Source organism: Geospiza fortis, unplaced genomic scaffold (assembly GCF_000277835.1).
Source record: "Geospiza fortis unplaced genomic scaffold, GeoFor_1.0 scaffold112, whole genome shotgun sequence".
In the NCBI taxonomy this organism is placed as follows: domain Eukaryota; kingdom Metazoa; phylum Chordata; class Aves; order Passeriformes; family Thraupidae; genus Geospiza; species Geospiza fortis.
Window position 1 is genome coordinate 2,583,299 of NW_005054298.1, and position 24,350 is coordinate 2,607,648.

Below are 24,350 nucleotides of genomic sequence, written 5' to 3' on the forward strand. Positions count from 1 at the left end.
GGGAGAGCAGCCGCTCCATCCCACCCACCTTGTGCTCCCATGGAACTGCCAAGCCCGCCGAGGAACAATTTGCCATAATATTAGTTGTCAGTAAATTCAAAGACGGAGCTCCTAAAGCTATAAAATGGATTAGAAGCAATTTAAAAAAGAATTAACAAACTAGAGTAAGAGTATACTGTCAACAAACAAATGCTTCATCATAGCACTGTAATTTGGAATTTTAATTACCCCTCTGCTTCTGTAACAAAACAATGTCTGAACTGGCAGCCATTTGAATCTCTCACAGGTCATTGAGCATTCTAGTTAATTACTCTATGAATAGCCTGTTTTTCTCCCCTCTGGAAACACGTTTCTAATGGCAGTCAAGGTCTGACAAATGTGTCATCTACATAATTAGCTAGGAAGCAACACAAAACATTAAACATGCTTTGTGCCGACAACTATCAAAACATTTCATTTGTTGTCAATTATTCATTACTTTGTAGGTTCTGAAGGGGTTGTTATTATGAAAATAAGTCCAGATGCTAACAAGGTTAGAGTTTTTTATTCAAATTAGTAATCAGAGGACTAACTTTAAAAAATGTGTCTTGTGTACGTTTATGGCAGCGTTCAATCAGCACTAAATTATAAACGAATTTAGCTAAGTTCAAGTGAAAATAGCCATGGCAGAGCACATACACTAATTTGTGGAGTTGCAGCTCTCTTTGAAGTTTTAGGATCTAAGCTGAAGTAGCAAACTTTCAGAACCTTTGGCAAGACTAATTTGTGCTTGGTAAATAGAGTAAAGATTTTCACAGCGTGAGATAATGTAAGATTGCAAAAAAAAAAAAAAAAGGAAAAAAAATAGAGGTTTTTGAACCTTTTTTCTACCCTTCTGTCACACTGAGTAAAAGTCAAAATCAGCAATTCTGACCCCTATAATATCTTGTCTGAACTTCGGTTTGGCTTAACAAGGAAGCCAAACCAGTTACATTCACCACTCCCTTAATAGAGCTGAAATGAATTTATCCTTGCTTTCAAGCAGAAATAGGTGCTGGTTATTTCCTTTTTCTATGATCTCATTATGATGCTGCCTGTCAAGCAACGCAGCTGAAATTGTACAGTGAAACTATGGGGAGGAGAAATAAATGGGGAGTTGAACAATAAAATTAACTTCTTCCTTTTTAGCCAGGATTATTTCAGCTGAAGTGCTATGATGTAAATATACAATAAAGAATAACTGCTCACGGGGCATATTTAAGAAAATAGAAATGAAAAAAATATTATTCACAAAAGCAAGAGGCTTGTTTTGAACCTGAAAACACACCTGCACACAAAATATTGGTCCTGTGAAAGGGTTGGGAGGCAAAACTGAGAAAAATCACTTATTGAAGATAAGCTAAAATAGGATCATGAATTAATATTCTACTTTCAGCTTTTAAGTCAGAGGACTTTATGGTATGGGGAACATACATCAGCACAGAGGGGCACATCTGTGCAGGCTGAGGGCCTCTGCCCCAGAGCCAGAGCAGCTCCTCAGGTAGGGAACGAGGGACACAGGCGCTGAAACGGGTGAAAAACTGGAGCCAAGGGCCGAAGGAGGCAGTCTGTGAGCACCACACTCAGCAGAGAGCAGATCTACATTTTCAAAGCACAAAACCAGTCTGAACACAGTAAGGGGACATATGACACACTTCATTTCTCATTTTCCTGCCCTGGAAAGGAGAATGACTAACATTACTAAACAGACTTGTTTTCTTTTAGCAATATTCATGGTCGAGAAGTGAAACTGGACTGTGTTTGTTGACCTACGGCTTTCACACCTACCCTGAAATACTTGGAGCAAATAAGGTGTAAGCTTGCATTTATTAACAATTCCCACCCTTGTCATGGGAAGTTCATATATTTTTCTGTATCTGTCCCAGTGCTATTGCATGATTTGTGTACACTTTGAAGGGAACACAGCATTTTTCTTTTATAAAGACAAACGTGGCTGCATTTATAACAGACCAGTGTATGATGACAAAATTTGCAGAGAATAAAGCCTGGGCAGTCACTATTAGATCATAGTAAAGAGAATATTTTTCAAAACTACATCAGGAGAAGGTTTCCTGCTTTTAGAAATATTTTGTCAAGATTTGCTATTTCCTTCAAGAAAAAAAGTAAACTAGGGGAAGAAAAAAAAAGAGCTATCCTCAAAAACTTTCCCTAAATAAACTACACTATAAAAGAAGCTCTGATGATCTCGCAGAGATTGAAATAATCCCTTTTTGAGCTAAAACTACCCATAGCAATGAAACTGAAAATACTCTAAAAGAGGGCTGGAGACTGTCTTGCAATTAACATTAAACAGATAACATATTTACGAGGAAGTCAAAATATTTTGGAAGCCGATAATCCTGTAAGCCTTAACGTGGTATAAAAACAACAAATAAATGCAAAGTGTTACTGTTACACATGCCTGCCTGATCAATGGTTTTCACATATTGATCTATAAATGGAGTTGACAGTCTGTGTTGGCTGCACATTTTCCAAGCAGCTCTATTTTTGTACAAAACCAATACGGGCAATTACCTTTGTTTGAGATGCCAAGTCTTATCAATTCAATGTGATTTAGTGTCATTTTAATTAAATATCAGGATCTACTTCAGGACAATCTATACAAACAAAGCCTCAAACTTGACTATAAGCTTGATTTGAAGTAAACATGTACAAGCCCTGCAATTTCAAAATATGGCTCAAAAACTCTGCTAAACAGAAGGTTTATATTTTTAGCAAATTTATTTCTGTCTTTTTGGCTAGCCATAACTTTGGCAAGTGTTCTATGATCACAGGAGTAAGAAACAAAAGAAGATTGCTTCCCATTCCTCTGATAATGTATTAGGGAGATAAATAAACCTACCAGTTTGTTTAACCTAATCAGAGAAAGCTCTAATACATTAACATTTTGGAATGTCTAAATAGGTTCTAATTCTTAATATAGACACCAATAAAAAAGACATTTCATTGTTTGAAGTTGTTCTGAATGAAGCAAAATGCACTTCCCTGGGATTTAACAGATGAAAATAGCAAATATTCATTTACATTGCTAGTCCAGACAATGCCATTAAGCACAGAAAGAGCCCTCACTTGCCACAGCCTGTGTCCAGCTTTGTGATTTGTGCTCTTTACACTCTACATTAATATCAATTTCAACCTTTGCACAAAGCTCAGGCATTTCCATTGAAATAAATAACATAAACCCCCAATAATCTCTTGCTTGTTTAGTTCCTGCCTCCCACACTTGCATCTGCACCACTATAAAATGCACACATGCATCTGGCCCTGCTGCTGTATGATGCACATCCTTCCCTGTCACCCTACAGAAAATAATCTGTTCACCTTCAAAAGTATAGCCCCAGGTGTGTTCACAAGCACCACAGCACATGCTTCAGACTACAGCAAATCCCTCAGAGAAAATTAGGCGTTTTTCTCCTCTATAAATCACCCATCTCTCTACCTTTGTGCCTGGTTTACGCCCTTTATTGTCCAGAGTGGGCATTTCCTCTTTCCAAATAAGTTTTAGAAATCTATATTTCTATTGATTGTTCAAAATGTGCCAAAGGCTGATTGCCTTAATCCACTAAAGTCAGTAGGTTTTGCATAAGTTGAGTAAAAAGGATTTGACCCATTTATTAATAGAACAGAGTGTATTGCACACACCAAGCATGGGCAGCAAAAGGGTGCTATGGAATCCTTTATTCAGCTGCTTCTAGTTTTTTTCAAAAGAAAAATCTCTCCAATAATAGGACAAAAATACTCAGTCAATGTAAAATAGAAAATAAACATAATCAATGGATGCCTCATGGATTATATCCATCATCTAAACAGAGGCAGACCGTGAAAACAGAAAATTTCCAAGTAGAAAGATGAGGATAAATCCTTTTTTTCTTCAAGCACAAAATAATTAGCTTTGATTAATATTCTGGTAATATGTGTCTTTTAGCAGGGATCTGCATGCCTCTAAATGAAGAAGTGAAGACTGTGTCGAAAAGTGCAATGGGAGGAGCGCTTTGATTTTTAAAACAATATTATTAAATTTATATAAATACACATATATCTGGACCCTTCTTTTTCAAGACACTTGGAAGGATAGGAGATACTGCCCTGCATTGCTTTCCCCCAAATCCTTCCCATGTCACATGCCCAGATATGTCAGCACACGGCTGATACACACAACTGGTGTTTCACTGTTCCTTTTACTTGCTGCATTTCAAGCCCACAGTTGAAATAATTTGGATCCTTGGGAATTTTTGCTTTTACTTTGGGCGATAGCAAACAACTTTAAGAGGCTTATTTAAGTAAATACGCCCAAACACTTTCAGCCTGTCAATATCTAGTCAGAAAATTCTGCATGGCAAAAAGAGATGAAAAGAATTGAAACAGAAAGGAAATTAGTAGCATGGCAAGCTTTCAATCTATTATGTCGGAGCCAAGTTTGCTTGGTAAAGTGACATATACTCGGTAAAATTCTGCTTTTATGTAATTAGCTACTAAACAAATGCAACACAAAGCAACTTTCCAGCTCCCAGCCAATGAACATATATTGCACCTGGTGTGGTTGTTGGGATGCAGCAGTGAATATTTATGTCTAATTTAACTTTTTAGAGCCCTTGCTCTGTAACAGTCCAGCATACTATCCCCCAAACTAAAGTTATGTAACAAGGTAATATCAACAATGAGAAACTGCATGATAAAATCCTGCCCAAAAGTGAAAAATGCTAATTTTGTCTCATTTAGCAGCTGGATACAGAAATGCTCATTAGTTTTAAGAGGGTTAATCCTTTTAACTTTTGCATATTGATATGCCAATTATGCCTAATTGTACAAGAGGCATCAGTCAAGGTAATAGTGCATAAACACATGAAAGTTATTAAGTACATCCCAACATGTAATAAAGTAGGTGTTAATTGGTAGCTGAGTTCTGCAGGCTATTGAGGTGGATAATTCATTGAGAGATGGATCACTTGTAATTTCTCTACATAATTCCTTTTGCAGTCTCATGCTGTGATGTTTTCATGCTTGTCAAAAACAACTGCAGCCTAGTGCCTTTTGTTAAACACAGCCAATAAAATGTTAGGCACCATTAAATATACTTAACTTTTAAACTTTTTCAAAGGTACAGTTCTTCCTGGTATTACATTACAGTATTCCCAGTGAATTATTATAAGCAGTGTTCCAAGTTTTTGGTGGAGAAGCGCTGCAAGTCAGATAAAAGGAGGAAACATATGCAGTGTGTCTGAGGCAAAGAATATAATTTAAATAAATGGTAAATGAGTATCTTATCAGCTGCTAAGATCTAAACAGATTTTTCACTGTAGAAATATAAGGAGAAATCTGTTAAGTTACACCAGAGAAATTAATTACTAGAACAACATATTTCTAAATAAGTCTAAATTCTGAGGTTTAATTTTGAGTAAAAAGGAAATACTGAGGGTCTGGTGGCTTTCCTCCATTTAATAACTTTGTCAAAAAGCTGAATATTTTATAGGAATCCATTACATCAACAGCAAAAAAATTATTGTTGGCATGGTTGTGAGAAGTGGCTGAGATCTGGGACTCTGTCCCCAGCTAACAGAGTTTTCCCCCTCATTTGCATTCTCTGGGAACAAAATGGATCTGGAGTCCAAAAAAGTGGCTAACATTGCATAAATAATTTTGTAACATCATATGGCCTCAGCTGCAAGTTGCCACCATTATGGAAGAAAATTAACCAGGGGAGACTCATACCAATCAGTTTGTTTAGTAGCTCACAAGGAGTACACAGGGGCAGGGATGCAACTGGCAATAGAGTTCATCACTAACTGTTTAATTTAAAAAAAAAATGCTAATGGATAAAAAAACAACTCAACTCCTTTGACTCTGTTTACTATTGAAATAACAGCATACGTTCAGTGTCTGATTTTTGTACAATTCATTCAGTCAGAGCAAGACATTTTTTTACAAAGTTGTTTGAAATTTCCATTTGTTTTCTTCTGTCTGCTTTTGAAGTTTGCCTTTTGAGAAACTGTGATGTGTATCTGAAACTGGAAGTGCTATTCTCTACTTACTTAAGCCTTACTTAAGTGCTGTTACAACTGAGAGTTGAAATGCTGAGTAGATGTCATGATCATGGCCACCAAAGCCAAATTCTGTATTTCATGAAGGAAAATTGTTATTCCAATGCCTAGAGATACTCCTAAAAATGTATTAGTGACTTTAGATCCCTCCTTTCAAAGGATGATAATGGAACCAGTGTCTTAACACGCATAAAAAAATCTGTAGATTTTTAAAAAATTGGAAGACTCAGAAAATATTAGGAGTGTTTTACTTACGGGCTCGGCGACTTTCACATTCTCAGAGAGAATCATAGATTTGCTTTGGCTCAGCCTGTCGTGGTGACTGTTGGAATTTTTGATCCTCATTTGAACAGCCCCTGTGCTATGGTGGGAAGGATTAGGTTTTTCAGAGGCTGCATCAGAAGTTGAAGACCTTTCCATGGTTGCTGGATTGACCTGAAGAATGTGAAATAAGAGCATTAATCTAGGGATTCCTCATACAAAAACGTATCAATGCCAGGTCTGTGTCACCGCAGTCAGGAGAAGAAGCTGGGTTGTCTTGCTGGCAAGATCTTGATCATCTTTGAACACCAGGATAACTATCAGCTGTGTCAGCCTGCAGTTTGATTATTGTCCTTATCACCCTCCCATCCAAACTGCCTTGGAAGAGTTAGTTTATGTAAAAGATTATCCTTATCTCAAAAGCCATTCTCCTCCATGGTGTAATCTCCCTGCAAGCCTCTGCCACGTCCAGCTGGCAGCCACTCCACTTTGTCTTTGGCCCTGCTCGCACGGCACATTTTAAATCTTGCAAAGGGAAAGGACAGGCTGTGAAGCCAATTAACATATCTTACCTCCACAGTCCCACACGGGCCAGCTACAAGTGCATCTCAGGGCCACACTGAAGCCCTGCAGTGTCCTGGAGCTGATAAAATAGCCCTTAATTTTCACAATCCTACCAGCAGCATGGATGAGATTTTTGTTTCTCTGTCCATTTTAAGAATGTGAAATTGAGAAATGGCTGAGCTCTCAAGCCCTTGGATGGGGAGTGGACCTAGAGTGATCACAGTGCTGCTGTTCAACCTCCCATTTTAGTGATAGAACAACTCAACTAACTCCCTCCTAGCTATTCAAAACATTTTTGCTAGACAAAATTGCATTATATTTCCTGCAGAAAACACCAAGACAGTGAAGTACAACACTTGCTCTGTTTTCCTCCCCCCTTGCTCACCCTCGTACTACTACATGAAGCTCGTGGGTGCTGCAATCTACTGAGAGTCACAAGAAAACTGGCTCTTTATATTGCTGTGTAACCACATGAGAAAATGTGTAAGGAAGAGATACTACACAAGCTGAAAAAGCTGGTTTCCCAACTATGGAGCCAGGGAAATGGAAATCCATTTAAGCGCAGTTATAGTATAAACTGTTGAAGAATCAGCGTTTTCCAAACGGGTTGGAGAGCATGGCTATTTCTAGCAACATCCTGGCAACTTCTGAAGGCTCTGAAAGATTAAATGCCTTGATTTCAAGAAAGCCCGTTATTGTGAAGATGTCAGAGCAGAGAACACATCATCCAGGTGTGAAGGTGGGAGGGGGAGATGGGGAGCTCTGCTGCACATCTCTGGGCAGGACCACAGCCTGGGCAGGTGGGAGGACACAGCTCCCCCAGCTTCAGCCTCTCAGCACTGATAAAACCACCCCTCACAGGAAATTGCCCTAAATGTAGAGGATGATAACAACTGGTCATGCAGTCAGAATGGCTGAGGGTGGAAGAGACCTTGGTAGGTCCAACCTGTTCAAGCAGGAACACCTACAAGGGGTTGGCCCATGTCCAGAAGGTTTTTCACAGAACCACAGATTTTTGGGGGGATTGGATCACATCAAAGATCACATATTTCCAACTCCCCTGGCATGGGCTGGGACCTTCAAGGGAATTTATATGCATTCATGATAGCACTCTTGACAAAAGAAAGGAATAAGTACTTTAATATTAACCCATTGCTCATGCAACATCATGTGCCATGATAGAAACACTGAATTTAATAAAAAAAAAAAAAAACATACCAAAAACAAAGCTTGTGCCCATTGGCTGTTTCCTGCATTGACTCGGTTACTCAAGGATCCCCACAGAAGTTGAACCTCAGGTTATAGAAATTAGATTAAAGCTGTTTCATGTTACTTAGGGGCATGCCTGCCTGTGACTGCTGCAGAGCTGGTGTAGTGCACTTGAGAAAACTCTTTCCATGAATCTTTGCTGGGCAGCACTGTGTGTTCTCCCTCCTCAAGACACTTCTCACCACCCTTCAGAGCAGTCAGCACCCAAATCCATGTCACAGGGATACTTTGCCATTTTGGCAGTGAGGACTGCAGCAGCTCCAAGCAGGAAATTATTTTTTCTCTCCTCCTAAACTTGGAGAGTCAAACCATTTTGTATTTCATGTTGGTATCAAATCAAAATTGCTTCTCAACAGATTTTCAGTAGGCTCCAGGCTGGAGAGAGGATCAGACTCGAGAGACGAGAGCAGCGCTGGCTCTGTCACGGATCCAATGTTTGGCTGGAGCACATTGCTCAGATTTTCTTCTGAAATCTCCCACCTATAAAGCTCTGACATATCCCTTCTCAGGAGCATTATGAGTTTTAATTAGGTAGTCTCTGCCTGATGTTGTCAGTACACGATGTGCCATAAAAAAGTTCAATGGTGTGACAAAGTCATGCCCTGGATCACAAGTAGGAGCACAGTAACTGGCAGGGATGCAAAGACTTCTGAAACTATTGGTTCTAATCTCACTGAACCTTGCTTAATTTTCCTGACATTTGAGCTAATTTGCCTACATCAGAGTATTACAAGGAGGCTTTCCAAGATACTAAAATTACAGGAACTACTATAAAAGAAAACAACAACAAAACCCATAATGGAGCATTTGCACCATTAGATTTGTCTTAGTGTAAAACACAGTGGGATCCTGCAGAATATGGAGGAAGTCTGACATCATATGGAAGAAAGGTACAAAAGTTGTGCCCTTAGGATTTTCAGGTAGGAATCCTTTGCTGTCCGAGCTCCAGGCAGGCTCCTGACAGCGTTACCGGCCCTACGTGCCAGTAGATGGCACCCTGAATATGAGCTCCACAAATGCAACAGCACGACATTTGCATTTGCAAGGAGGATTTGGTAATCCTCATACTCTGCCCTGCCTCTATTGTTTGTTTGCTTATTTTTGTTCTAACTTTTTTTTTTAAGATAACAGAGGGGAAGACCATCAGGAAACAGATATCGTCAGAAAACATACAAAGGATCCTATCTTCTGCATTTATGAGTTGGTGCTTCCAAATTGTTATTAGAAGCATCAGGGCCAAGTTGGGGCCCGTTTTGCAGGGGAATTTGTTTCACTTCCTTTAGAAGGCAGAGCTGCCAAGCCCCATGCCACTGCTTGTGTGGCACTCCATGTCCATTATATAATTATCTGATTTGCCTTTTGGCAAACAGTTAGCATCTGGATATAAATTTCAGTTTTGAAACCTCCTATGGTTGATTTGCTAGAGAAAGGCATTAAACCAAGACAGAATTTCCCTTCCTCTCCACCTTGTTGTTTAGAGTGTTCGTGGAGTAAAGGGACAGGACAACTTTGAGACATTAACCTAAGAGAAGGAAAACAAGGGTACACACTCAAAATTCTTCTCAGAAATACCTGTTTTGGGGCACTGTGGAACAGAAGGGGCAAGTTGGAAAAGGGTGAGGAATAGTCAGGGGCAAGAAAAATCCTTGACATGAGGACAGATGGATGATGCAGGAATTAAAGGCTGATTCTTAGAGTGGGGAAAAGAGGTTACAGTAGGTATGAGGAAGGAGAAATTTAATTTCTGGAGAATGGGTGAATCACTTACTTATGGGGCAAGAAACACCACCAAGCTGAAGGAACAAAATCCCCTTTTTGGCTGTGGCAGCAAAACCAATTCTGTCCTACACACCCAGTCACTTTCAGAGATGCTTCAGGAGGCCAAGAGCCTTCTTTGAAGGAAGAAGTGGTTCATCCTTTAATAAAATTTGCAGCCTCAGTGGGCCAACTCCTCCAAAGACTTTTCCTACAGATGGGTCCATGTGTTTGGAATGCTCCAGGAGGATGTAAGTCTGCTCCAGCAAGTAGCATAGCAACCTTGTAGTGCAGCAGATTGAGTTAAGCCAGAGCTCAGGCACCAGCTACAGGGGAGAGCTGGCTGATAAACATTCAAGTGGCATTTGACAGTTCCTAAAGAGTTTAAAACTCCAATTCCTAAATGTACAGCTGACTTTCAAACACATGGTGTGGAAATAATGAGGGCTGTAGAGGTGAAAAACAAAAAGGTTATTGCTGATGCAAATCCACACACGGCAAAGCCATCCCAGTTCTGAGAATCCAGCCCAGGTTTAGAGAATTGCACAGCAAATGGTGAAGATCAGATCTCTTCCTTCCCCACAAAATGTTGGGAATTGCCAAAACTATTCACCAGGAGATTTTCTTCAATGTCTTATTTAAAAGTAGAGCTTTCACAGAATCATGATGTTTGGTAACAGTGAAAATATGTCAGTTATTTTTGTTTGATGGGGGAAAATTATTATCTGTCCTTTTGAAAAGAGAAAGGAGATGGCAAAACAAAAAAATAAAACAAACTAAAGCAAACCCTTCTGTTGCTATTTAGAGTTTCTATCAAAAAAGCAAAAATACACTTTTTAGCTTTTTGAAAAAATTAAGATAGTGAATTGCTCTTATCCCTACCATTCTTACATCTCTTGTAGCTGAACTACAGTTTCTGTCCCAGAATGACTGTGTGAACTGCCCTCCTACAGCACCTCATGGACATAGAATGAGTTTCATATTGAATTTATCAGTATTTTAATCCATTTTGTACATGCTACTTTGTCCAAAAAATGACCCTATAATGATTGAACCGATTGGTATTAGCCAAGAACTTTATTTCCTGAATTTTGCTGCAGGACTGGTAAAGTCAGTATGTAGATTTTCTACAACGCAGAGAATTAATTCTTCAAGAAACAAGAAGATAGCAGTATTTCCAAATTTTGCCTTGAGCGATACATTTCCTACAGCTACATACAGTAGAAGACAGAATGCAAATGATAATTCATCAGCATCTTCTACCAGAGAAGCTGTGGCTGCCCCATCCCTGGAAGTGTCCAAGGCCAGGTTTGATGGGGCTTGGAGCAGCCTGGGATAGTGGAGGGTGTCCCTGACCATGGCATAGGGCTGGAACAAAATGGTCTTTAAAGTCCCTTCCAACACACATCATTATAGGTTTCTATGATTAAACAGTGGTAACATGTACTTTTCTCCAAAAAAAGGGGAAAAAAACCCAACTAATTAATAGCACTCAAATTTGTTATCTATTATATTTTTTCAGTATTTCTAAATAAGATTATAAGCTTTTAATTTCTCCCCACGTTTTCTCCTTATGACTTGCACCACTGTCAAGTCAGAAGCATAATGAGCATGAAAGTTCTCGGCGCAGCAGAGTGCAAACACTGCAAAACTGAAGCGCATCTTGTTGCCTTGACTAATTTAAGTACTTTGCTCAAGAACACACAGTACTTGAGGAGCATGGACAAAACCTAATGCAACATTATCACAGAAGGATAAAAATCAGCACTAGGTTCACCATCAAGGCAGACCTGTGAGCCTGCAAAACCACAAAAATGGAAGCAGAAGTTGCAGTTAACAACTGAAAAAAAAAACAAGAGAATGCCAGACATGTGGTGAGTTGGAGCGCTCCTGTTTAGGAGAATGTGTCAGTTTGTCTGCGAAAGTGCTTATCACCAAAATCAACACACCACGTACATAGTGCTGCTGTTACGTTTTGCCCTTGGCTACACTGATATCTCTGCAGAGGCACTGCTCAGGGCAGCAAGTGCTTGAACACACACCCAGTGATGTTAAATAAAGATGCACAAATGAAAAAACTACATGTAAAGAGAGAGAATAGCCAGTAAATTGCTCCATAATTTGTTGGGGTTTTAAAAATTACTCCTATCTGCGCTTTGCTGTGTCTATTTTATTTCAGCCATCCCCACCGTGCTGCTCTGAGAGCTGACACATCACACCCCTGTGCCCAGGGCAGGGACACAGGCAGGAAAGGCTGCTGAGGGACGCAGTGTCCTGGGCTGGTGCCCAGGAGTGTCCTGAAGCCAGTTTATCTGAGCACTGGAAAGCAGAGAAATCCACTGGACTGAAAATACAAAGCAGATATAACCTTCCAACCTTCCTATGCCTTTTCATTTGCAAAAATAATATCAGGTACTTAGGAAGCAGGATTAATATTGACCATCACTCCTGCCTTTAATCAAAGCAAGAAATCAGGAATGACAACACCATCTGCCTGGTTCTTTACCCCACTTTTGTCTCTTTATACCAGATAGACAATAAAGCAGAATTTAGTGCCAGGTTCAGCCTGCTGTAGAATGTTAAATGTCCTAAACTCAGTTTCCCATATCACCCAAAATTGCAATCTCATCTCTAAGGTGTTGCACCCTACAAAAACCATGTTCATCAGCATTAATTATCACACCCTCATTTAATTTTTTTACCCCGTTGCCAACATATTAGAGTTTTGCTGCTGTCTCAGAACAGACAACACAGAGCAAGGATCATGGAGCTCCTCTAAAAGCTGGCTTTGTGATTTCTCTTTCCTCGTCCAGTACTTGTGGACTTTCTGCAAATAAAAGCAGAAATGGCCCACTCCAATTTATCCCATCTCTCTGCTGTGGTCAAAGAGAAGAGCAAATCATCTTTTATGCTTTGTTTGGAGCCATATCTCACTGTCCAGCATTTCTCTGTCACCATGTGTGGCATAAGCTGCCTGAACCATTATTCACATTTTTTTATGCTCTGAGGTATATCATTCAGTCTCTATGAAGGATGTACCTAAAGGCAAATTTCTCAACACAGCTTGACCCAAATCATAGAATCAGAGAACAACTGAGCTTGGGAAATGCCTCAAACATCATCTGTTGACAGGTCCATCACTAAACCATGTCCTGAAGCATCACAGCTCCATGTTTTTGAACACTTCTAGGCACTGTGATTCCACCACTTTCCTAGGCAGCCTGTTCCAATGCTTGATCACCCTTTCAGTGAAGAAATTTTCCCTAAAATCCAATATAAACCTCCCCTGACACAACTTGAAGCCATTTCTTCTTGTCCTATGACTTAGCAGGCCATCTAAGTAGTAACTCAATACAAGAGTAAAGCATCAAACAAGTCTTTAGGCTGAAAAACCTTTGTGAGATTATCTGTGAGATTTTAACCTGATCCTTGGCATGATGACAATTTCAACCTCTCTGATTTATTCTCTTATATTAAGAGAGGGTTATATTTTACAGCTCTTGGTTAGCAACTACATAATTCTCACAACAGAAATCTCATGTACCAACCTAATATCCAGTAGGAACAAAATGTGTTTTCATATAACTTAATTTCTTTCTGGCTTGTGCAACACAGAGAAGGTGGTTCCAGGCAGGTTTTACAGGCCTGATTGTGATTTTGAGTTCCCAGTGACCCAGCTGAGGCTGATGGAATTGCAGCTGAGCAACAGCACCATTTAAGCACCCCTGAGGAGGATCAGGCTAGGAAATGCACTTTGTAACAAGAGGGAAGGGCACACACTTGCCCCACGGTACAGAAGCAATGGTTTTGTTTAATTTTGGGTCTAAGAATGTACTTAAAGTTTGGTTTTTTGATGACTCAGTTCCTAAGAATTAAAGTGTTGGAGTGTGGTACTTCACTTTTCATTCCTGGGGGTTTTCCACACATATTAGGGATATGTTATTCAGTACTTACAGCAGGTCACAGACCCACATAAATACAGTCTGCACCCCGCAATACCTTACAGACTTGTACAACTGGGGCTTCAGTGTTTCCTGTCCATTGACAGATGGGCTAAAACTATGAGTGGTTTATTGATGTGAAGATTGACTGCAGCCTTTTTCTACTTTTTTCAAGAAGTAATATCACACTGCAAAATAAAAAATAATTCTAAAAAAGGATAAAATATCATAACAAAAGGTTTATATCAAGTCCCACTTTCTAGCAAGTGGCAGAAAAATATCCAAATATTTTCAATGGAAATATTGTTAATCTTTAAAATTTTTGCTTGATTTTTCTCCAGAATTAGTTGGAGAGAAATATGAAGAGAGAAAATTTATGTGCCTATTCTGGACTCACAATGGTTATCAATGAAGGGCCTAAAGACTTCCTCTGTGTTATTCTGGAATTTCATAGAAGATGACAACCCCAGATTCTGTTCCCTTCTATACACAGATAATCCCTTAAAAAGAGCAGGACAGATGACAAAGGAAAACGGAAAATCTGTTTGGTCTCTATGGGGCAGAGACCTGCTCCCTTTGGAAATGCTTTCCCATCTGGCTGGAAATGTTCTGAGAATTAGAAAGAGAGGAGAATGGGAGAGTTACAATTACAAAGTTTTGTGGATACAATGACCAACCCTTCACATCCACATTTTATGACTCCAGATCCAACAACTCTGATCCTGTATTGCTCCATGACCTGCTGTCTGCAGGTCTTCCCTGCACAAATCAAACTTGCTTGGAAATGTCACTGGGATATTATTGAAAACAGCAAAACCACATTAAATAGGGTAAAAGAAAATCATCAAGTGATTTCATATGGTCATGCCTCCTCTTGCACCACTTAGTTTTCTAATTATGTTACATAATAAAGTCTCAGCAAAGGTAGCAGTTGTTTCAAAAGTTCTTCTGTCCCAATATATCATATGGGATAGCATAATGGAGTCTACTTGCACCATTCCCATGTCAATTCACTATCTCAGCTCCCAGTGGAACTTGAAGCTAAAAGTATCCTTTGTGTACAGTTTGGCCTGCATATGTTCTGGGAACAGTTGTCCATAGTAGAAATTCACTTGAATATGTAAAAGAACATGCCTGAGGAAAAAAAAAAAATCTACTTCTAGGTCTTCCTGCTGGCAGCACCTTTCATTTCTTTCTGGATTGCTTTTGATCCAGGACACCTGCCTCTGTTTTCTGTGCTGTGAAAGCTAGACAATCCTTCTGATGGAGAATATTGGTCCTATAGATTAACTATTAAAAACCAATCTGTGAGCATCATCCCATGCACAGCACTTCCAATGCTTCCAGTGGCTCTGAACAGCAGGACTGGAAGGGTTTGGACATTAGACCAATGGCATTGGGTAATTTACAGCAGCATAAAATTTAGTGACAACTTATAATTCATGCATTTAATTGGCTTAACACTAAATATGACCTATTAAGTGCTAGAGGAGAATGCTTGGTTATTCCTGACCTGTCCTATCATAAGGAGAAGAAAATTTCCTTCTACCTCTGTCCTTTACTCTAAAGTTTTATTTACTACAGATAAGTACAGATTAGAGCCATGGCTTTGCAAACACCTCAAGACTGACCAGGCTAAACTCATTTCACACCTGCACCTGATGCTTGTTCATGGCAACTTTTTAGTTTAAAGCTGTCTAATTCAGAATTAAAGAAAAAAAAAAACAGTGTTTTCTCTAGGAAGATCACATAAGAATCACAAATTTTCCCCGGTGCTTGAAAGAAATCTGTTCCTATAGCCTAAATGTTCAGAAAAGTGTTGTTACTTTTAATGTTGCCAGATCTGGAGTGATGAGATACTATGGGAAAGGTTATTCTTGCAGTATTTACAGATACAAGCAGAAGCAGAAGTGACAGAAATTTCAAAGTAAGGCTGCTTGAAATACTTCCAGCTCAATTTTGCAGAACTTCTCCTCACAGAGATTTGGATATTCATCCAAGCTTTCCATGCTTACCTGAACTAGACATGTGGTGATGGTAATTTTGGAACAACCCAAAGTCTCTGGAGAAGTAGAAGAGTTTGTACCACAAGACAAACTGATGTATTAGAAAAATATTTTTTAAACACCTGTAAGCTTGCTGCAAGTAGCCAAAGAAACAAAACTTCCTGTGAGTTCTAAATATCAGAGCTTTGCCACCAGGAATTTTGGGCTCAATTTGAGAGGGGCAGGACTCTCACCAGGCCTGCTTGGGTAGGGTGTGACAGCCCCTTTGTGCCCTCCCCACAGCTCCACTGGATGATTCATTGGGAGGAAGCATTTCACGTCCATCACTGAGTAAAACTACACACAAGTTTTATCTCACTCTAAATCAGTTGGGCACCACTGAACACGTGGAGCAGCTGTAAGTCATGGCTCACTTTGCCCCCCAGCCCTCAGTTCCTGCAGCAGCACCATCCCCTTCACCAGAAAAAATGCCTTCTTGAGTTCTGTAAAGCCTTTGGTGAAGCAGCAACAGCAGTTTTAACCTCTTAGAGTATCTGAGAGCTCCTCAGCTTAGCAGTTTCAATGCGCATTTGCTGTGTCTTAATCCTTTTTGCAGTTCCATATACCCATCATCCCACAGAAGACATCTGTCAAACTGAGATACTGAGATTATTGAATACCAAAGGCTTTAAATCTTCTCTGACTTTAAAAATAAATTAAAGAATAAAGTGAATTTATGATGAACTTATTTATATTTTTATTTAAAACTTACAGTAACTTTTTTTTTCTTTTTTGCCTGACCCTACCTGCCTCAATAGTCCTACAGAGAGGAGGATTGTCCTTTACCCAGGCAGAGAGATGCCCTCCCTCCCTCCCACTCTGCCGATGATGTTTGACTTCCTGTGCTGTGCACATGAAGCAGTCCCTCCCACCCTCTCCCCATCTCCCATCATCTCTCTCTGCAGCAGTTTTTCTGCTGTGATCCTGCAGCTGTTCCCTTGCTTCTTCTCACTGCTCCCACCTCCCGTCTGAGGGAGGAAAAAAAAAAAATCCTCCAGACACTTTTAATCTGTTCCCACACTCCATCCCCACTTTCCCCTGCAGAGCTCCTGGTGCTGCGCTTCCAGGAGAGGCTGCTGTGAAATGCAGCAGAGACGGCACCTACAGCTCTAGGAGAAAACCTCTGAGCTGTGGCAGGAACCAGGAGGGGAAATTCTTTGTGGTTTGCTTTGAGCAAGCCCCTCTTCTGCATTTCATGGGGCCCCCAGTTTGCTTTCTTCTGCAGCAGGAGTGTGTGCCCCAGCGCCACGTGGCAAAGAGGAGACAAAGGCCCTTGTTCTGTGTGATAACATCTGATATGACAGTGTGCAGCTGAGATGGCTGCACAGGGAAATACCAAGGGTGCTGTGCTGTCAAAAAAGTCAATTTCATAGACTCATGTAATGGTTTGTGTTGCAAAGGACCTTAAAAATCATCTATTTCCATGATTGCTTTGATGGCACAAGTAGTTTGAGCATAGGCTCTGTTAATTATATTCAATTCTCTTTTGCTGCAAATGCAATTCTTTAGCGAGGGACCAGAAAACTTTGTCTCACTAAGGTGGTTCAGGGTGATTCCAGGAAACCTTGTACACCTTTTCTGCAGGCCAGGAGGCCACAGCCACCTGTGTCCCAGCACAGATGTGCCACACACAGCCAAATCAATGCCAATGGCAGCAGGAGCACAGCAGAGCCACCTGCAAGCACCAACACTCATAGTGAGACAGTCACAGCCCTTCATCTGCCCCCAGCACTGTTCAGGGCAAAAATACTTAATGGCTGTTACATTTTCCACTGGGTTTATGAGGTAGCATCCTTAAACCCCTTTTTGGATGGAATAACTCTACTCAAATGAACCTCTGCAGTCCTGTGCACCTGAGTTAAAATGTCCTTAGACTGCATCAACGTTGTTCCCTAAATACCTGAATCTTGCTGCAGGGTACAACTCCAGTAAGAAACATCTTCTTGTAACTTCTTTCATTCTTTTAGTCTGTACAATTTATCTGTACAATTTTAATAGATTCCCTCTTTTCAGCTACCCCCACTCTAAGAAAGGTTTCACAAAAGACCCAAACTTCAGAAGAAAATGAAAACTAGAAAGGAAGTTTTCAAATTCAAACTCTGTGGAGCAATTCTGAGTGTCTCAGGTGTCTGTGACTGCATCCTATTCAAACAGGAGCTAATGCTGGACTATCCAAAACAAATTCAAGAATGGGTTGAAGACATCACTCCCTCTAAGCATCTGCTAAAGCTCAGGGCACTCCTTGCCTTTTCCAAGGTTTAGGATTAATGAAGGAGGAAGAGCTGACATGCTTTCCCTTGGGCTGTTTCTGCTTTCTTTGGCACTCCAAGAGCAGATGGATTAATGGTGGATGGATTAATGCTAAATGGGTTAATTCTAAATCTAAAAATCATCACTAGAATTTGATTACTAGTTACTATATTTGTTGGGTGCTTTTTTTTCCCAATAAATTAACCAAGAATGCGATGTACTGCTGATAATGGAAACATTGATCTCTCTGGATCAAACCTCAGCACTACTCAGCCCAACACACAAATGGCAGCATGTGCCAGAACTCTGAGAGATGGCAAGGCTGATGGGACACCCTCCCAGGTGTAAAATATTGATTAATTCATAGCAAAACTATTTGACAGAAAAGCATTTTCTGAGAGAGAAGTGCATTTTTGAGGAGGCTTCTGTTGGTGTTTGCTGTGGGTGTCCATGGTGTGGCCATGGGGCTCTCCTGTGATGTGTCTGGGCTTGGCTCTGAGCCCCAGCTGCAGCAGAGACACCAAAAAGCTGAGAGCAGACACCCAGCAGGCTGGGGACAGACCCACCAGCCATGGAGGGGACAGAGCCCTCTCAGAACTCCTGAGCTTCAACTGCTCTCACAAAATATCTCTGTCATTTCCTTCCTCACCCCAAAAGGAAGAGTTGGTAACATCCTGAGTAGCAAATAAACAAGTTCAGGTGCCAGGGCTGTGTCCTGCCCAAGAGCACTTTCAGTAACTGGTATCTGATTCAGCACCAAATACAGAAGAGGTTTTGCTCGGGGTGTGGCAGAAAAAGAAATCCAAAACAAAGAATGAGCACATATTCAAAGCATGTCTCTTCAGCTCTGTGCCACGTTCACTTCTGTTTTCCCTTCCTCCTCATCTCAGATTGCAGGTGTACTGAAAACTGATGGATGATTTACAGAAGGAAACAAAAGTCCCTTTAGGTTCATCTGCTCAAAGACTGTGCCTGCTTAGTGTGTCAGGCACAAGGTTTGGAAAAAATATTCATGAAAACCACAGTAGAAACCCACAATACCCAGCTTAACTGCAGGTGAATGCTTTAATATCTGTCAATCTCCAATGGCAGGGAGAGTTACATGGATCTTAAACAACCTACCACCAATCATAGCACCATCAAACTCAGTTAATTTATTGAAGAAATGTGTCAGTAAAGACCTGAGCACTCCCTGAGTTAATGCAACACACACAGTAGCTCAGCAGATAATTTGGAGAATATAAATATCTATTTAAACCTCTGTTACCTTTCCTACTTAGTTCTCAAAACATTTCTTTCTCATAAGTGAGCTGAGTGAAAATATAGAAAAAATAAGAGAAAAAAGGTCAAAATGTTTAAGCATATATGAATTTTGGTTCCTAGTTTCTGCAAACAGGATTTATTTTACGTGTGCCAGATGTCAACATTTCCAAATTACTTTAATATGAACCAATAATGCCCTGAGAAACTTCTCCAGCATGGCTTGGCTGCTTCCACTGACGGCTCTTGCATGGGTTAGATTTGCCCCATTGTCAGTTTGCAGCATCTAAACATCTGTGCCCAGAAAATTATTTCCTAACCTTCTTAATGAAAATCCAAGTGTTTTCCTTTTGCTCCTGTCTCAGCCAGCCTGGAAGTTTGCAACCCAGGGAGCTTCGAGTTGTGACAAAGATGATGCAAGACTGTGACACTCACTCTTTAGGGAAAAAATAGCTCCTCATTGAGGAAGTCCCAGTGTAAATGAGGAGCTAGCAGTGCTTGTTTTGCAGTGAGTCTCCAAAACAACCTTTTTATAGTATTTCTCAAAGCAGGGAGGACTGACAGAGGCATGCTGAGGGCATGAAGGCGCGATCCTAACACCCAGCACAGAAGGAAACCATCTCTGTCCTTCAAGGGCTGCTGAGAGTGAAATTCAGATTCACTGCTTGAAGCAGACCCACCTTAAGGGAAGGTTTCAGAGCAGGCAACACCAAAACCTCCTCACCCAGCCCAGGAGCCCAAATGCTGAAGGCAGCAAGGCATCCAGCCCACCCTGACCCCCAGAGGTCATGGCACCAGTTTGATGGTGACAAAAGCTGTAGGAAGCCACCACAGAATGGAAAAGGGACAGTTTTGGGCAGGTTGTGTAGCCAGGTGGGGAAGTCTGCTGCAGTGCCCTGAATGGCACTTGAATTATCGAAATGGCACTTGAACTATCATGGAAAATCTGGGCCAAAATTGTATCCAATCTACTTTCTTCAAGATTTATACTACCAAAAAAATGAAATCAGGAAAACCATCTGCATATAACAGGATCCATCAGCACCAATTTCTGCCTTTGTAGCCTTGAGAAACAGGTTTCATCCATCCATATGGAGCTCTTAGGAGATAAGTGGAATGTAGAGACTTTGGCTGGAGCTCAGGTGATGCTTTATTTTGTTTTTGAAAGAGATCAGCCCAAACAGCACCAATAAAGGATTAGGGCATGTTCTCTAAAAATGCTGTGTTTCAGGTTAAAAGTTAGGAACACATTTAAGTACTGACAGACTTCAACAAGAGATGGTTTTTAGCCCCACGCAGGCTTTAACAGCTCATTAAATGGTTAACAGCTCGCCTATAGCCAACTATCTCACACTGTTTGATCTGATACAGCACAAAGCTATCTCACAAAAAAAAATTAAGAAAAATAAGCAAGTATCAGAATTACACATAGTGAGCATTAAAAAAACACCAAAGACTGCCTATAGCCAACTATCCTGGATGTGATTGAGTAAAAGACACCCCAGTCCAGCAGTTACCATGGCTCAAAGCCTGGCAGCAGGGGCCCAAGCTTTGGGCAGCACAGACAAAGCCATTCTCACTGCAGCACTGGAGGTCACAAAGGGAAATCCATCCCACTGCATGGGATGCTGCCTCTTAAACCCTGTCCTGAAGCTCATAGCTGAAAGGAAGTAATAGTTGATAAACTGTTTCTCAGAAACAGACCGAGAAATCCAAACCAGAGCTGTTGGAATTCTCCAGCACCACGTTGGAGATTGTGGAGTTTTGCTACCCAAACACCAGGAGGGAAATTCAAGCATGCCTCTGTCACCATTTTATTTTCTGTTTCCTGTTTCACTCCAGGTAGGGAGGAACATACCCAAGGCCAGGTTACAGCCCTCTGGTGACAGGGACTGCCAAGAGTGTCATGTACTCAAGCTTGGTTGGAAGGAGATGGAGAACCTCTTCCAAACCAGGATATCTTTGTGTCAAAGCTAAAAGAAGTTTCTACAACAAATGCTGTCAAAAAACCCAACATTTTTGGGTTTTTTTTGTGTTTTTTTTTTTTCTGCAATTCAATAATAGTGTATAGCAGGAGCTTTAAAATGCAGAGTGCTTCTGCTGTTCACTCTCTTTGGAAAAGAAAATGAACAAATGTACATCACAGATGTAATTGGATGGAGAGGTAAACTGAACAAGACATGCTGCTTTAAAATGAATTTGCTTTGGACACCAAGAGGTAAGTTGCAGAGAAAGGGAGAAAATAAAGACATAAAACTCTGAGAATTCAAACTACCTCACCAAATCTCACAGCTCTTTGGAAAATACATTTTAAATTACTCTAAGACTCTGCAGCAGAAACATAAAAATCACGACAAACACAGCCCAGGAAGAGAACATATTCTTTTTATACAATTTCCCTGTCTATGCTGATTTGTGTATGCGGGCAGGACAGCTTTTTTTTTTTTTTTTTCTCCAAAAAGTACAAAAAATATGAAATGTGATCTTCCAACATTACACTAAAATCTGTCTCCAATTAGTATGCACAATTCCAAAATGAGCTCTGAGCCACGTGTGATATCTTTCAACTCTGACCCATATTTCCAAAAAAAAACCCCAAGTTGCCTGTTTGGAGAAAGCAATCAGTTACAAACAGGAGCACAAGTCATAAAGTTTGCAGCAAGCTACGTGTTGCTGGGATAAAAAACCTTCAGCACAAAACAAGCCTTGCTAATTCTGGCTCTCCTTTATGTGGCCCATAATCAAAGCACTTTATTGTGTTATTTGAGCATCTTCCTGACTTACTGTTTCTTTGCAAAGCTTTGCAGGCCAAAAAGTTGTTTGCCTACCAACAGCAAAGGTGTCTTTGCTGAGGGAAAACTTTGTGGTCAGGACATACAAACCTTTTCTGGCCAGCTCTGAAGGATGAATTAGTCTGGGTTTAAACAGCCCATGAAGGAAACCCACAGCCACAACATCTCCACTGAACAGCTCCACCATCAACTGCCCATAGAGAAACCCAGGATATTTTATGTATAATGTCCTTTGTGCCCCATGTTGTTTTCCTACCTGACAAATAATAGAGTGGTATCAAACTTCTTGATATTGAGTAGGGCAAGAAATCCCTTTATCAACCACTTCAGGCTCTAGAAACACAAAAACAACTAGATACCTCCCCTTAGAGCTGACTTTTACAGTATCCATGGCTACTAATCACATCCCTCATGGTCACCAGCACAGGAGCCAGGTAATCAAACAGTGCTAAGCTGCACTCAGGAAGGGCAAACGCTGGGAAAAGTGATCTAATCTCATTTGCCAGCCAGTGCCACAAACTTTTCTACATTTTTGGGGAGAGCTAGTTAGTTCCAGCTGGGATATGAGAAGGGGTTAGTGGTTTGGGGTACTAGACAAGGTCAGATAAAGTTGCCTCTTGCACAGAATGCAACAGATTTGCTAAACTCCGAGCACTGATTTAAAACATCATTTCACATCTGTATCCTCTACACTTTTCTCCTTGCTTTCAAATCCACAAAGGCATATAGAAAGAAAATAATTGTGCAATTAAACCAACCTGATTTGAATGCCTACAAAACACTCGTAGCTATGATTATTTTAAAATTTTCCAGCAACAGGTTTCCCAAACTGCACTGAGATGGACCAGAGGCTCCTTACCTGCAGCCCCAGGGACGTTGTCATCTCATCTCAAGCCGCCATCAACGAGAAACAGTTTTAACTATTTCAAAAGAACGGAAAAGATCAAGGTCACATGTCTAGAGACAGCAATTGAGTTAGTCCTACAGCTCGAACAGAGTGAAAAATAGCAGGGAAAAAGTAAAGTAAAACCACTTCCTGCAAGAGCAAAAGTGCACCATCTCACCGTGGGTGACTTACATCTAGAGGTTAGTGCAAAATTCTTCTGGATTGGACCAAAAAAAAGATATTTTAAAGTATGAAAGTAAAGTAAAGCAGGTTCTGTGTGAAAATTGCAGCAAACAGAGAAGGTTAGCTTTTGCAAAAGGTAAAGATGAGGTTTAAAAGGAAATGCTGAAAGGAATTACGATTCTAAGCCTTAAGCCAACTTCCCTTTTCTTGCCTTCAATGAAACCCTTTGAGTACTGAAATAAATAGCTTGCTACAAATCTGCTTTGCTATTTTGAAAATAGCTTTAGTAAGCAGGACACTTACTGTACTGTTGTTTAGATTAATAAAGTAGCAAGTTCTGGACAATCAGAGACTTTGCTTCTAAAAAAAACCCTGGCAGAGGTCAGGCAGGCAAACACTTTGATTTTCTGCTTGAAGACTTCTCCACGAAACAGCCCATGGAGAAGCAGGGGCACACACAGCTGCTGCCCTGCGTCACTTCCCGCAGCATCCCACACCCCAATGGTCCCTCCCAGGCAGGGCAGCCCAGAGAACCACCAGATTCAGGCACAGCTCTGGGCCTCTGGGGCTCTGGAAACGCCCCTTCCTTGTAAATGCCTTCATCAGCATCCGCCACGTGGCTTCTTTTTTTTTCTTTCAGCAAGGAACAATGATATATTTCTGGTATTTCTAGGTCATGTTGCAAACTGGAGCAGTGGGGATTCCCATGCAGGGCAGGGCTGTGGTGCTGTGGGACAATCACAGTGCTGCTCAGGCTGAAGAGCTCTCTGGTAATGCTTTGGCAGAAAAAGGGGTTCTTTTTTGGTTGTGTCCCACAAAAAACCCACCAAACACCTGCCATATGACCTCAGAAAATCATGGCTGTCCTGATATTTAGGGTTTTGTCCCAACAGTGAGGGAAAATGAGCTCTGTTGAGAAGCGGAGCTCCTCAAGAAGCTCTGTCCCATCTGCACAGAGGTCCAGCAACAAAGTCCCCCTAAAAGAGGATCCCACAGAACAATCCATGGTTGTAATGGAGGGAAATAGAGATAAGGGAGAGAGCAAAGCCACCCTAATAGAGATAGGA

The 24,350-nt window shown here is 40.8% G+C and overlaps 1 protein-coding gene across 1 annotated transcript in view; it reads right to left on the bottom strand.

Moving 5' to 3' along the window:
* ARHGAP15 (Rho GTPase activating protein 15) overlaps positions 1–23,119 on the bottom strand; it is a 319,884-nt gene extending 296,765 nt beyond the window's left edge. Inside the window, exons 1-2 of the mRNA XM_031056956.1 lie at positions 23,074–23,119; positions 6,333–6,512 (exon numbers count right to left, since the gene is read on the bottom strand). Of these exons, the coding sequence (XP_030912816.1) occupies positions 6,333–6,512; positions 23,074–23,097 (204 nt within the window). The 5' untranslated portion in view covers positions 23,098–23,119. The remainder of the gene's footprint in view (positions 1–6,332; positions 6,513–23,073) is intronic.
* Positions 23,120–24,350: the final 1,231 nt, after the last annotated feature.